At 39.4% G+C, this 13,053-nt stretch overlaps 3 protein-coding genes across 8 annotated transcripts; 2 read left to right on the top strand and 1 right to left on the bottom strand.

Annotated features, from left to right (window-relative positions):
• Nucleotides 1–15: 15 nt before the first annotated feature.
• On the top strand, nucleotides 16–2,588 carry rpp30 (ribonuclease P/MRP 30 subunit). The gene is made up of 11 exons (XM_020460589.2): nucleotides 16–156; nucleotides 453–508; nucleotides 596–652; nucleotides 774–839; nucleotides 936–1,004; nucleotides 1,119–1,208; nucleotides 1,347–1,463; nucleotides 1,559–1,588; nucleotides 1,686–1,723; nucleotides 1,853–1,932; nucleotides 2,305–2,588. The coding sequence occupies exons 1-11, from the start codon at nucleotides 75–77 to the stop codon at nucleotides 2,421–2,423; spliced, it is 804 nt and encodes a 267-aa protein (XP_020316178.1). The 5' UTR covers nucleotides 16–74; the 3' UTR covers nucleotides 2,424–2,588.
• An 81-nt stretch (nucleotides 2,589–2,669) lies between these two features.
• On the top strand, nucleotides 2,670–7,013 carry LOC109870460 (ribonuclease P protein subunit p30-like). 4 transcript variants are annotated; one of them, XM_020460978.2, is made up of 12 exons: nucleotides 2,687–2,824; nucleotides 3,022–3,077; nucleotides 3,186–3,242; nucleotides 4,906–4,971; nucleotides 5,069–5,137; nucleotides 5,249–5,338; nucleotides 5,433–5,549; nucleotides 5,651–5,680; nucleotides 5,790–5,827; nucleotides 5,968–6,047; nucleotides 6,288–6,412; nucleotides 6,929–7,013. In XM_020460978.2, exons 1-11 carry the CDS (start codon nucleotides 2,743–2,745, stop codon nucleotides 6,407–6,409), a joined length of 807 nt encoding a protein of 268 aa, XP_020316567.1. In that variant the 5' UTR covers nucleotides 2,687–2,742; the 3' UTR covers nucleotides 6,410–6,412; nucleotides 6,929–7,013. The 4 variants fall into 4 exon arrangements, 3 of the variants coding, with proteins under 3 accessions (XP_020316568.2, XP_020316567.1, XP_020316566.1); XM_020460979.2 differs by lacking the exon at nucleotides 6,929–7,013 and having other exon boundaries at nucleotides 2,670–2,824; nucleotides 6,274–6,798; XM_020460977.2 differs by lacking the exon at nucleotides 6,929–7,013 and having other exon boundaries at nucleotides 2,693–2,824; nucleotides 6,288–6,800.
• On the bottom strand, nucleotides 6,589–12,730 carry LOC109870459 (ankyrin repeat domain-containing protein 1-like). Of its 3 annotated transcripts, none has more exons than XM_020460974.2 (10): nucleotides 12,624–12,730; nucleotides 10,172–10,321; nucleotides 9,745–9,873; nucleotides 9,486–9,593; nucleotides 9,278–9,376; nucleotides 9,023–9,121; nucleotides 8,832–8,930; nucleotides 8,550–8,648; nucleotides 7,247–7,341; nucleotides 6,589–6,982 (listed from the first exon to the last, which is right to left on the bottom strand). In XM_020460974.2, exons 1-10 carry the CDS (start codon nucleotides 12,645–12,647, stop codon nucleotides 6,895–6,897), a joined length of 990 nt encoding a protein of 329 aa, XP_020316563.1. In that variant the 5' UTR covers nucleotides 12,648–12,730; the 3' UTR covers nucleotides 6,589–6,894. The 3 variants fall into 3 exon arrangements, with proteins under 3 accessions (XP_020316563.1, XP_020316562.1, XP_020316565.1); XM_020460973.2 differs by lacking the exon at nucleotides 12,624–12,730 and adding an exon at nucleotides 10,583–10,707; XM_020460976.2 differs by having other exon boundaries at nucleotides 6,589–7,341.
• Between the last annotated feature and the right edge of the window lie 323 nt (nucleotides 12,731–13,053).

The raw sequence follows: 13,053 nt of genomic DNA, 5'->3' as shown, positions 1-13,053 counted from the left end.
GCTACAACATGTCCCATAAGGCATTCTGTTAACGCACCATCCACATGCACGTTTAACATTTTACACACGGAAACATGGCTGTGTTCATGGACTTGAATATTACCTACACAACCGACAAGAAACGACTTCGGAGTGTTATTGAAACAGCAGCGCACCGTAACTATGTTTATCTTGTTCACATTTGCAAAACTGTTTAGCTTAGCTTCCACTAACCTCGTAAAGAAGACCATGGCTCTCAACTTGGCTAACTGGCTAGCAGCTCACCGCAAATAGCTGTTTAAGCTTGTTTATATTTGCAAACTGTTTAGCTACTGTAGCCCAAACTTCACATTCGCTGAATCGTCTTTGCTAACTTCTAGCCTAGGCAGCCATATATGTAATATGGACCAGAGCAAGCTACAATATATCTTGATTGATTTGCTTATCAAGTAGCTAATGCTTTCATGTTTCAGTTGGATACTCTACAGTTGCCATCAATTATGTTGTTGATTTGCAACAAAAGAAACAGGTAAGTTCCTCAGTGTTCCCAGTTTATGACTCATGAAGTCAAGAGAACTATTCCTGACCCTTAACGTTTGTTTGCTTATGTTTACAGGAAATTGGCAAACCAAAGTGTGTCTTAGAGCTGTTTGATACATTTCCCATAGTGCAGGTAATGTGGCATAATAATAATGTTGATACATAATGTAATTCTTTTTCATGATGTTACCTATCCCGTTTCTCCATGCATTGGGAATCGAAATAATAGGTAATATCCCCTTCCTTTTGCACAGGGTAAATCCAGACCAATCAAGGTGTTAAACCGATTGACAGTTGTGGCCTCTGACCCATCACACTTTGTGAGTCTGATATACTGTAGAAGTTTGAGCATTTGCTGACAGTATTCATATTGCACAATTTTTCAAATAACTAACGTTACATCTATCCCTTTCCAGAGACCAAATGCAGAGTACAAAGCCTATGACTTAGTGGCTGTCTATCCTACAACAGAGAAGTTGTTTCATGTTAGTAATTTTGTTCAGGATCATTATCACTGTATATTACCATCCGCTACTGACAATGTATGTTGATAATAGGATGACCTTCTGCTAACTTTGGCCTTCTACTTGTTTCAATAGGCAGCCTGCATGACATTTGATGTTGACATCATCTGTGTAGCAGTGATAGAAAAACAACCCTTCTTTTTCAAAAGATCTCCAATAAATGGGGTAATTATCTATACTTCTCAGTATTTGAATTAACAACATACTTTGTAGTGATTTGAAGACTTGCCTACGACCTGTTTCTTTTGGTTGGACTGAATTATTTTTATGTAGTAAAAGTGATATTACTTGTGCTTGTGTAAGGCAATTGAAAGAGGCGTGTTCTTTGAGATAAGTTACACACCTGCTATTCGAGACTCCACCATGAGAAGATACACCATCGCAAATGCCATCAGTCTCATGGAGACGTGCAAAGGGAAGGTATATCAACTCCTCATGGTTTATTGTTCACCTGTTAATCCACCTACCATTTTCAAACAGTGCGTGTAACAGCAATGTTTCTTTTTTTCAAACAGAATGTAATTGTGACCAGTGGGGCAGAAAAGGTAAGATAAAAATGAGATATTGTCTTACCCTCTTAGATACCAATCATGTTAATATCTTTCTGCAATGAACCTTGAACCAGTTTTTTCTCTCATTCAGCCCCTTGAGTTGAGAGGACCCTACGACATTGCCAATTTGTATCCTTTCATAAAACATTACCTACCTACTTGATGTAGACTACTAGAATATGGTACATACTATATGCAGGTGTGATGAGGTTAACCCGGTTAACCCGTGTTACTGCTATTATCCTGAATGGTGTCCAGAGGCCTTCTGTTTGGGCTTTCAGAAGGAGATGGCAAAGCTGCTATCTCAACCAACTGTCGAGCTGTCCACTTACATGGAGGTAAATAGGCCGCATTCTTTTACGCATTTGTCGATCAATTTAATACATTGTGTCATGCCATGTATCTTTTTTATTTAACTAGGCAAGTCAGTTAAAAACAAATTCTTATTTACAATGACTGCCTACCTGGGGAACAGTGGGTTAACTGCCTTGTTCAGGGGCAGAACTACAGATTTTTACCTTATCAGCTCAGGGAGTCGATGGTTTAAAGGGCAAGTTAGTAGCCCATCCATGGAATGTGAATGTTGTGATTATAACACAATTGTAACACAATGTGTCATTTAACTACATTTATTACTTGGGTATCAGTCTCAAATCAATATTTGTGGGCGGCACAAGAGAACCAATTTATGTTCCATGTTGTCATTACAGAAACCAGAAAGACTGCCTTGGGTATCGTACACACTATGAAGAAAGACCAGCCGTTGACTGAGAGACAGGAGGAAGAGCATGCTCCAGCTTCAAAGAGGGCTAAGATTGAGACTGTGTAGATTGCTAATACTGTGTAAAGTGGTAGCTTGTTTTGATTTTGAAACTGTTTATTTATGGAAAGAGAATGTGTTTATGTAATTAGCATTTTATGGATACATGCTCCATATTTGTAGACAATTGTTTTGTGACATTTTCTTTTATATTAAAGAGAATTTTGAAATGTATTGGATTCAAAGTCAATTTGTTCAAGTTCATTTAAACTATAATCTGATACATTACTGAACCAATCAGAGAGCTTGCCTTGTATCCAACAACCAGATGCGAGAGAAAAACAACTTCTTGTCCCATAAGGCATTTCGGGTCAACTCACGTGGAAACATGGCTGTGTTCATGGACTTGAATATTAGCTACACAACCGATAAGAAACGACTTCAGAGTGTTATTGAAACAGCAGCTCATCGTAACTATATTTTATCTTGTTACATTTGCAAAACTGTTTAGCTAGCACAAACTTCAAAGATATTTAAATCGTCTTTCGTTGCTAACTTCAAGTGCGGGTCAATGGAATTACTGACAACAGTTGTTGCGATGGACAGGAGTTAGCTAAACTATGTCTTGATTGATTTGTACTAATCCATTGATATTTTCATGTCTCAGTTGGATACTCCACAGTTGCCATCAATTATGTGGTTGATTTGGAACAAAATAAGCAGGTAGGCTACTGATTGTACCCTGTTATGGCTAATCATGAAGTTGAGGGCTTTCTTTGTACATATCCCATTGATTGAAATTTCACCCTTTTTGTTTGCGTATGTTTACAGGAAATTGGCAAACCGACGTGTGTCTCCGAGCTGTTTGAAACATTTCCCATAGTGCAGGTAATGTGGTGTAGTAATAATGTTACTACATTATGTAATATTGAAGCTAGCTATCCCATTTATCCATGATCCATAATTACAGTGCGTTCAGAAAGTATTCACACCCGTTGACTTTTTACACATTTTGTTGTTTTGCTGCTTGAATTTGAAACGGATTAAAAAGATGTCACTGGCCTACACACAATTCCCCATAATGTCAGGGTGAATTTGTTTTTCACAATTTATACAAAAAGAACATGAAAAGTGGAAATGTCTTGAGTATTCAACCCTTTTATGGCAAGCCTAAATAAGTTCAGGAGTAAACATTTGCTTAACAATTCACAAGTTGCAATAATATTGTTTAACGTGATTTTTGAATGACTACCTCATCTCTGTACCCCACACATTTATCTGTAAAGTTCCTCAGTCGAGCAGGCAATTTCAAACAGATTCAACCACTAAGACCAGGGAGGCTTTTTTAATGCCTTGTAAAGAAGGGCACCTATTGGTAGATGAGTTAAAAAAAAAAAAACTGTGATTGAATATCCTGTTGAGCACGGTGAAGTTACTATTACATTTTGGCTGGTGTATCAATCACCCAGTCACTACAAGATACAGGCATCCTTCCTAACTCAGTTGCCGGAGAGGAAGCAACCTCTCAGAGATTCCACCATGAGGCCAATGGTGACTTTAACACCATTTGAGTTTAATGGCTGTGATCGGTGAAAACTGAGGATGGATCAACATTGTAGTGACTCCACAATACTAGCCTAAATGACAGAGTGAAAAGAAGGAATACAAATGTTACAAAACATGCATCCTATTTGCAATAAGGCACTAAAGTATAACTGCAAGAATTGTACTTTATGTCCTGAATATAACGCGTTATGTTTGGTGCAAACAACACATCACTGAGTACCACTCTTCATATTTTCAAGCATGATGGTGGCCGCATCATGGTATGGGTATGCTTGTCATCGGCAAGGACTAGGGAGTGTTTTGCGATTAAAAATAAAAGGAATATAGCTAAGCACATGCAAAATCTTAAAGGATAACCTAATTGTCTGCTTTCCAACAGACTCTGGGAGACAAATTCACCTTTCAGCAGGACAATAACTGTAAACACATTGGCAAGACTTGAAAATAGCTGTCTAGCAATGATCAACAACCAACTTGACAGCGCTTAAAGAATATTTAAAATAATAATGTGCAAATATTGTACTATCCAGGTGTGCAAAGCTCTTAGAGACTTACCCAGAAAGACACACAGCTGTAATCGCTGCCAAATTTTACCTTTATTTAACCAGGCAAGTCAGTTAAGAACAAATTCTTATTTTCAGTGACAGCCTAGGAACAGTGGGTTAACTGCCTGTTCAGGGGCAGAACGACAGATTTGTACCTTGTCAACTCAGGGGTTTGAACTTGCAACCTTCCGGTTACTAGTCCAACGCTCTAACCACTAGGCTACCCTGCCGCCCCAAATGAGACATTTCATTTTCAATATGTTTGCAAAAATTGATAGAAACATGTTTTCAACTTGTCATTACGGGCTGCTATTGTGTGTAGATGGATGAGATAGAAAAAAATATTTAATCAATTTTGATTTCGGGCTATAACACACTGGAATAAGTCAAGGGGTATGAATACTTTTCTGAAGGCATTATGTCCCCCTGATTTTGTACAGGGTAAATCCAGACCAATCAAGGTGTTGAACCGACTGACAGTTGTGGCCTCAAGGGCAGCACACTTTGTAAGTCCAATACACAGTAGAAGTTTGAGCATTTTGCTGACAGTATTCATATTGCATAATTTGTGAAATGGGACTAATGTAATTTATCCTTTCCCAGAAACCATTAAGAGAGTACAAAGCCTATGACTTAGTGGCTGCCTATCCTAAAACGGAGAAGTTGTTTCATGTAAGTACTTTTTTTCACCACCGTCAACAATAAGTACTCTATTATTGTTGACTACACTGGAAATGTATGGATGACATTCTGCTTGTGTCGGTCTTCTCTTTGTTTCAATAGGCAGCCTGCATGGAATTTACTATTGACATCATCTGTGTAGCAGCGACAGAAAAACAGCCCTTTTTTTTCAAAAGATCTTCAGTCAATGGGGTGAGACCATTGCTCTCTGTGTATTTGAATGAAGAGATTGCTTGGCCATTTCCAAGTAATGTACAGGTGGTAATGCAAGTTGTGCTTGTTTCAGGCAATTGAAAGGGGTGTGTTTTTTGAGATACGTTACACACCTGCAATCCGAGGCTCCACCATGAGAAGACACACCATCGCAAATGCTCTAAATCTCATGGAGGCGTGCAAAGGCAAGGTAAATAGACCCAACATGGTTCAACTTCACTTCACCTGTCAATCAACCTTCCATTTTCACACAGTCTGTGTAACAGCAATGTTTTTTTTTTTTTTTTACAGAACGTAATTGTGACCAGTGGGGCAGAAAAGGTATATTACCCACTTGGATACCATTCATACCATGAGCATTGAACATACCGGTTTTAACATCTTACTGAAATTAACCATACCACTGTAAATGTGTGTTTTGTTCAATCAGCCCCTTGAGTTGAGAGGACCCTATGACATTGCCAATTTGTATCCTCTCTTAAAACATTACCTACCTGGTACAGTACTTGATGTATGCGACTCTAATATGGTACAGTATTACAGATAGACTATATGCAGGTGTGATGAGGCCAAACTGTGTCACTGCTATTATCCTGAATGGTGTCCAGGGGCCTACTGTTTGGCCTGTCAGATGAAGATGGCAAAGCTGCGATCTCAACCAACTGTCGAGCTGTCCACTTACATGGAGGTACATATACTGCCATTTACACATTGCTCGAGCAGTTGAATACATTGTGTAAAATGTTATATGCCAGGCAGGTATGTACACTTGGTTAAAAGGCCAAGTGAGAGTAGCCTATCCATGGAATGTGAGTGTTATTATCATGTAACAGTGTCATTGAACTACATTTATTACTTGTCTTATCATTCTCAAAGCTGTGTTTGTGGCACAATAAAAATCAATGAATATACAGTGTTGTCATTACAGAAACGAGAAAGACTGCCTTGGGGATAGTACACTCTATGAAGAATGAGCGACCTTTGACTGAGAGACAGGAGGAAGAGGATGTTCCAGTGTCAAAGAGGGCTAAGATTGAAATGGCGCAGTAGAATGTAATAACTTGTTTGAATCGTAATACTTTTTTCTTTATGGATAAAGAAAGTGTTTATGTAAATGTATTTTTATGAATACCGTTTTCTAGTAACTGCTCAGTGGTCGTATAGTTTGTCATGTATTAGCAACAATGATGATGCTTGTTCCTTTTAGACAAAGCAAACAAATTCGGATGACAACGGCAATACTGTTTATTTCATAACGTAATGTAAAATGACAAGCAAAATGCTAACGGTAAACATGTAGTAGAACAATTAAAATGACTTCAGGAAGTGCATTAGAATCACACAAGAATTAAAAAATCCTGTGTTCTCACTGACTAGCACAAAATCAGTTTGAAGCCACCAGATCACTGTCATTTTATATTAAAGAGAAATGAAGAATGTATTGATTCAAAATATTTTTTTCAACAATTAAACTACAATTTAGTATGTAACTGAATGCATATTATAGTCATGCTGATGTCATAGTCAAGTCACAACTACAATTTCCAAACTTTCTCTTTCCCCATATAGTTATTTGTCAACCGTTTCAACCTTCTTGAGCATCTCCGACCTCCAATAAGCTGCCTATAAAGAAACAAACATCCTTACAAGCAAATGCAAAGTTACTTCATTTTTTCACCCCAAACTTCTACTGGTTAGCAAGAAATGACTTTCAGTCTTGAAGTCAGCCTCCGTTTAATGAAACCTTGGAAGTGGTATCGCCATAATCGACTGAGTAGTTGTGAAAGTTAGTCTCTCCACAAAGGAACTGGGTTAGCATTTGCTTTTATCTTCTTATTCTGAGTTTGAGACCTATTTAAAATGCAATTGAACTGAACTGGACTTTACTTGACTGGAGTTTTTGCATCATCCTTGAAGTTGCTGAGAATGGATTTAGCCCCACTCTGCCACTCCAGAGTGCTATCCAATGGTGACTTCCCCTCCTGTGTTGGAGAAAAACAAAGATATATTAAATATTTCAATCGTATGTTTTCCTCAATTGCTCTAGGTATGGGCTTCTGCTAGATGACTAAAATGTGAAGGGCCTTATTTATTTCGCTTCCGAGTGGCGCAGCGGTCTAAGGCACTGCATCTCAGTGCGAGAGGTGTCACTGCAGTCCCTGGTTTGAATCCAGGCTGCATCACATCTGGCCGTGATTGGGAGTCCTGTAGGGCGGAGCACAATTGGCCCAGCGTTGGCTGGAATAGGCCGTCATTGTAAATAAGAGTTTGTTCTTTAACCGACTCGCCTAGTTAAAGGTTCAATTAAAAAAAAAAGATGAACTCAAGTGCAATCTTATGTATCACCACAAGATGGCACTGGGGTTATGTATCAATCTTGTCACCTTTGCTATTTTTTTAAATTTAATTTAACCTTTATTTAACCAAGCAAGTCAGTTAAGAACACATTCTTATTTTCAATGACAGCCTAGGGAACAGTGGGTTAACTGCCTGTTCAGGGGCAGAACAACAGATTCAGATTTGTACCTTGTCAACTTGGGGGTTTGAACTCACAACCTTCCGGTTACTAGTCCAACGCTCTAACCACTAGGCTACCCTGCCGGCTAGTTGAGAACAAGTTCTCATTTGCAACTGCGACCTGGCCAAGAAAAAGCATAGCAATTCGACACATACAACAACACAGTTACACATGGAGTAAATAAAACATACAGTCAATAATACAGTAGAACAAAATAAAATAAAAAGTCTATATACAGTGAGTGCAAATGAGGTAAGTTAAGGCAATAAATAGGCCATGGTGGGGAAGTAATTACAATATAGCAATTAAACACTGGAGTGGTAGATGTGCAGAAGATGAATGTGCAAGTAGAGATACTGGGGTGCAAAGGAGCAAGATAAATAAATACAGTATGGGGATGAGGTGGGTAGATAGATGGGCTGTTTACAGATGGGCTATGTACAGGTGCAGTGATCTGTGAGCTGCTCTGACAGCTGGTGAGGGAGATGTGAGTCCAGCTTCAGAGAATTTTGCAGCTATCACTAGTTTGATTCTCTGAATACATGATACATGTAAGCCTTACGCGCAAATAAGTCATTTTTAAATCATTGTGTTATTCAAACAAAATACCACATTCTATACTATGATAGATTGAGGTAACAAGTTTGCTGGCCATGTTAGTCAAGAACTTACGCAATTCTTGAGTTTTGGATTGGCTCCATGAAGCAGAAGTAGTTGGATGATTTTGAATCTGTTCAGTCTTACTGCATCGTGCATGGGGGTATCTCCTTCCTGTGTGAATATAAAACCTCTTATGGTTAAAGACCCATTGGTGTTTCATATTTCTGATCAGATTTTAAGGTGTTTATACTGTCTATCAAAGCAAAGGTTTAAATAAACATTTATTCTTAACTGAATTGCCTAGTTAAAGGTAAAATAAAAAATGAATTCCTATACTGAATGAGAATAGCTCACTCTGTCTTTGGCATTGATGTCCGCTCCACAGTGGACGAGATGTTCAGCGCATTCATAGTGTCCGGTTCTCACTGCAACGTGAAGGGGAGTGCTGCGTAGCTTAGGGACACGGAAACATTTAAGGATAAATCACATTGAACATACTCTCAGATCCGAGTCCGGATTGCTAGCTGAGTGTTCTGTAGGCTTACCTTATCCCTGGCAGAGAAGCTGCCATCGTGGTTGAGCAGCACTTCTAACACAAGCATGCTTCCTCCTCGGCAGGCACAATGGACAGCAGTGGTATCCAGCTAAAGATAGACAAGCAATCCCTTGTTTTTATCTATTCCTTTCTCATCAACACTCCAAATGATTTTACAGTATAGGATCAAAGACTGTGCAATATATTGCCAAGAGCTTGGCTCCTGTGGACCTGCAGTTATTTGGAGTTCTTCTATTTAAAGTACCATGTCTTTGTTCTCAATTAAAGCTCCAGCCTCCAGTAGCCTCTTCACAACGACCACGTGTCCCTGTGTGCAAGCTCTGTGCAGGCCTGTACGTCTGAACTGTAAAGGCAGAGGAAGCAGGACACATTGCATTACAACACACGTAGTGATGACACAGCTGAGGTGCGTTGGCAAACTTCAGGTTGGTTGGTATTATCTAAACACTCACATTGTCACAAGCATTGACGTCTCCTGATTTTTCCAGATACTTCTCGATCAATGGCAGTTTGTTCTCCTCGCAGGCCTTGAAAAAGTCCACCTCATCCACATAGTAAGGCTGGAAAGAGAGAAGGTGATTTAGCTGAACGTAGCAGTTACTTAGTAATTATTTGTCTTATGAAGGGTCAAATCTTGAAGTAAATTGCCTCTATTCCTATGTCTCAAATTAGATACCTTATCACCCTACTCAGCAAGTAGGCCTGTCTTACCACAGTCTCGGGTGAGGGTGGTGGCTTGCGAACTTGTACTCTTCTCGCTCTCTTTCTCGACTTCCTCAGTTGCAGCATAATCTGGAGGTCATCAATTGTCTCTAACCGCAGATGGCCAGATTTGTCTACCTGCCAACCAAACATTTCAAATAGAGAGATATTATACATCTTGCACTTCTATAAAACGGCTTCCCAATTGAGGATTAAACGCTACGAGCCATGATTGTAATCTGTGATTACACTTTTTGATTTCAGATTTATTTGAAGTTAGTGTCATAGCTACTACAACAAATTCAGACAATTGCCCAACCAAGATTCCAACTGCAAAACCTTATGTCTGTCTATTCAACACATAATCATTAGGTCTGAAACACTTAACAGGTTTGCTGGCATTGTACTAACGACGCTAAGAGAGTATTTGACTTACATTTAAATTCATGGGGGCATCGGTGTCAGCCAGGCTGTCCTTGTGAGATCTCAGGTCCTCTTGTTTCTCCTGGTTGATGGATGTCTCGTATTCTCCCTCTGAGGACTGCACATCTCTGGATTCTTTGCCCTCACATTTCTTGCTGGAAACCTTGAATAAGAAAAACAAGACTATTAGGAATATGTGAGCAACTGAGACAATTCTGTTTGTCCTGTGCCCCCCATGCACATTGGCGTCTGTGATAGAAGGGCAGCAGGTAGCCTAGTGGTTAGAGCTTTGGGCCAGTAACCGAAAGGTTGCTAGATTTCAACCTAATTTCAACCCTCTATTCTTTGCAACTGTGGTTATTTTGTGAAATCCACAATGAAAGCCTCTGGATTTTGAAAAAGAGATAAAGACGTAAAGACCTACCAGCTCTTGTACTCGTAGAATACCCATCATCATTTGTCAAGTATATGTGGTAGCTCAAATCTCCAGTCAATGACCAGTGTCAACTGTCTGTGCTCTACGGTTGCGGGCCTCGGTTCAACATTTTATATGTGTTTGGAGCCGGCAAGGAATGAGATCATGTTCTAGCCTGGGTGACTCGCCTGCCCCCGCCACAGGGCAAGGTTTCCTGTCACGGCCTGGCTGGCAGAGAAGGAAGGGGTGAGGGAAGAAGGAAGGGGTGAGCTGAGAAATCCACGGGAGTGAGTGAGATGCATTTGGCTGCCATCGCCTCCAGTCAGTCAGCAGGTGAAATCTGAGTGGCACTAACTCTATGACTCCATGCCGCCATGCACGATGACCAAAGGCTCCAGCCATGTAATGGCCCTCCACTCCCCTCTCCTACACTTCTCACCGACAGCTGGCCCCGGGCCCTGTAGCCTCTGCCGCATAGAACCTAACTACATTCCTCAACTGCGACACAGACAGGACAGGAAGAGATGACTTAGTAGGCTTACAGCATCCAAATGTCTATTCATACAAATCATTGACTTGTGTTCTGTATTCTACTACCCGTGACAAATGATGTACCATCTGATATAAGTGGTTGTTTGTTCCTCAGTTGGGGTACTGACTGATTGCATTTTCTGCCTTGTTTTCATCTTCTTCGGTTTCTGTCTCTGCATTGCTTACATTGGGCAATAAAACCATTACTATCTGACACTATTTTTAATGGAGCCGGTGATAAATAATCTTCCTAGCGATTCACATGTTTGACAGCTGTTGTTTTTTTTAAAGAGTACACACTAAGCTGTAGAGCTCAAAATGAACAAATGAAACAGCAGATTTTTCTTATAGTTACAAAGGACCTTATTTCCATGTCTAATTGGTAGATAACACCATAAATGCTATTTTTAGCAATGTGGGTGGCGCAGTGTTCGGGCATGTCTTGAGTAATATTTCAATGACACAGGACATTAAGATGTAACCATTACACCTATATTGATATGTTGTCTCTCGCCCTGACATCGAAGAGCTTACTTTATTAGGACCGTGACGATGTCTGGAAAGGCCATACCATTCCACTTACGTATCACATTCATTTAGAAAGACAGACAGATCTTTATCACTTTTTCCATTTTTATTTGCCTGCTCCCAAAAATACACTACATTTTATTTCCTTAAACTTGGTGCAGTAGGCGTATAATGATTTCACTTTTCACAGAAGTGAGATTCCATGATTGGGAACATTTTTTATTCTAAAAATCGTAGTGAATCGTAATCAATCATAGTGAAAACGATGAGAGAAAAAAAGTGGCTATTGAGTAGTCTATCTTGTTATGAGAGCATTGTTTAACTACACGTGTTTACACAGCATCCATGGTTGCACCTCAATTGCTCTCTGAGCATTAAACATACCATACTTCACAATGCAACAAAATGTAATATACTGTAGAAGACGAACCAATTGGATTACTATTATAATAATCATGATAATGGTTTCAATTAATAAATAAAACATCCATTCCATAAATGTTCAGAGAGTGGAAATATATATATTTTTCAAACTCCTGCTTGTTTCACAAAGCACATTATTTCAAAACAAATGGAACTTAAGAAATATCTGCACTATTTTGTAGTTTAATTGCACACAGGATGATGAAAAAAACTAGCCTGGTGGAACCAGCCTGATTGCCGCTTTAACATAATATTTCACCAAGCTAGAAAAAAACAAAGACCAACAAAACACTGAAAAGCATGTATTAAAACATCCAAAAGGTTAAAGTTCAACATGCTTTCAATGAGTACCATGGATATTATCAGTATCAATCATTTATTGCAGTTGGAATACAGTAGATATTCTTAAGTGGCCAAATGCATGTGTATACCAAACCCTGCATGGCTACTGTTGAGCACCTTTACATAATGTATCATTGTATCAAAACCAACATTGCACATCGTTATTGTCAAAGTTGTTTGATTATTCAACAGCATATATGAGGATATATGAATATAGTATATTTACATTGTCTGCAGTGGCAGGATCCATGGCCTCTAGTCGTCCATACCAGGGTCTCTACCTGATTGTATTTTCTCAGTTCATCCCAATATTGACAGGTGAGGGGGGTTGGATCTCTTGTGCTCAGGTCAATATCTTACTCCTGCGGGGAGGTTGGCCCTCTTTAAAACACTGCTTTACAACTTGTCTGCTACCTCCACCCAATCACATCCCTCCCTCATCGCTGTATCTCTAACGCTAGAACAACCGTGATATACGTCACTCCTGCTTAACTCCATCCTCAGCTTAGTTCATACCGTGGTATCATAGGATAACATTTTATGAGGCATGTTGTTCTATTTTAGCATTTCTCACACTACCTTCAATCTTTTTTTTCTTTTTTTTCTTATTTTATTCACTTTTTAAACGCAGTGACATACTGTTTTTGTTACAGCAA

Source organism: Oncorhynchus kisutch, linkage group LG25 (genome assembly GCF_002021735.2).
Source record: "Oncorhynchus kisutch isolate 150728-3 linkage group LG25, Okis_V2, whole genome shotgun sequence".
NCBI classification, from domain to species: domain Eukaryota; kingdom Metazoa; phylum Chordata; class Actinopteri; order Salmoniformes; family Salmonidae; genus Oncorhynchus; species Oncorhynchus kisutch.
This window is presented reverse-complemented; position numbering and strand designations above follow the sequence as displayed.

Coding starts and splice junctions, on each gene's coding strand:
- rpp30 (XM_020460589.2), top strand. CDS start 75: ATGGCTGTGTTCATGGACTTGAATATTACCTACACAACCGACAAGAAA. Junction 653..773: donor ATACATTTCCCATAGTGCAG/GTAATGTGGCAT, acceptor CCTTTTGCACAG/GGTAAATCCAGACCAATCAA. Junction 1,724..1,852: donor CCCTACGACATTGCCAATTT/GTATCCTTTCAT, acceptor AATGGTGTCCAG/AGGCCTTCTGTTTGGGCTTT.
- LOC109870460 (XM_020460978.2), top strand. CDS start 2,743: ATGGCTGTGTTCATGGACTTGAATATTAGCTACACAACCGATAAGAAA. Junction 5,339..5,432: donor AAAGATCTTCAGTCAATGGG/GTGAGACCATTG, acceptor TGCTTGTTTCAG/GCAATTGAAAGGGGTGTGTT. Junction 6,048..6,287: donor AGCTGTCCACTTACATGGAG/GTACATATACTG, acceptor TTGTCATTACAG/AAACGAGAAAGACTGCCTTG.
- LOC109870459 (XM_020460973.2), bottom strand. CDS start 10,615: ATGATGATGGGTATTCTACGAGTACAAGAGCTG. Junction 9,122..9,277: donor TAATTGAGAACAAAGACATG/GTACTTTAAATA, acceptor GTCTATCTTTAG/CTGGATACCACTGCTGTCCA. Junction 8,649..8,831: donor ACATCAATGCCAAAGACAGA/GTGAGCTATTCT, acceptor ATATTCACACAG/GAAGGAGATACCCCCATGCA.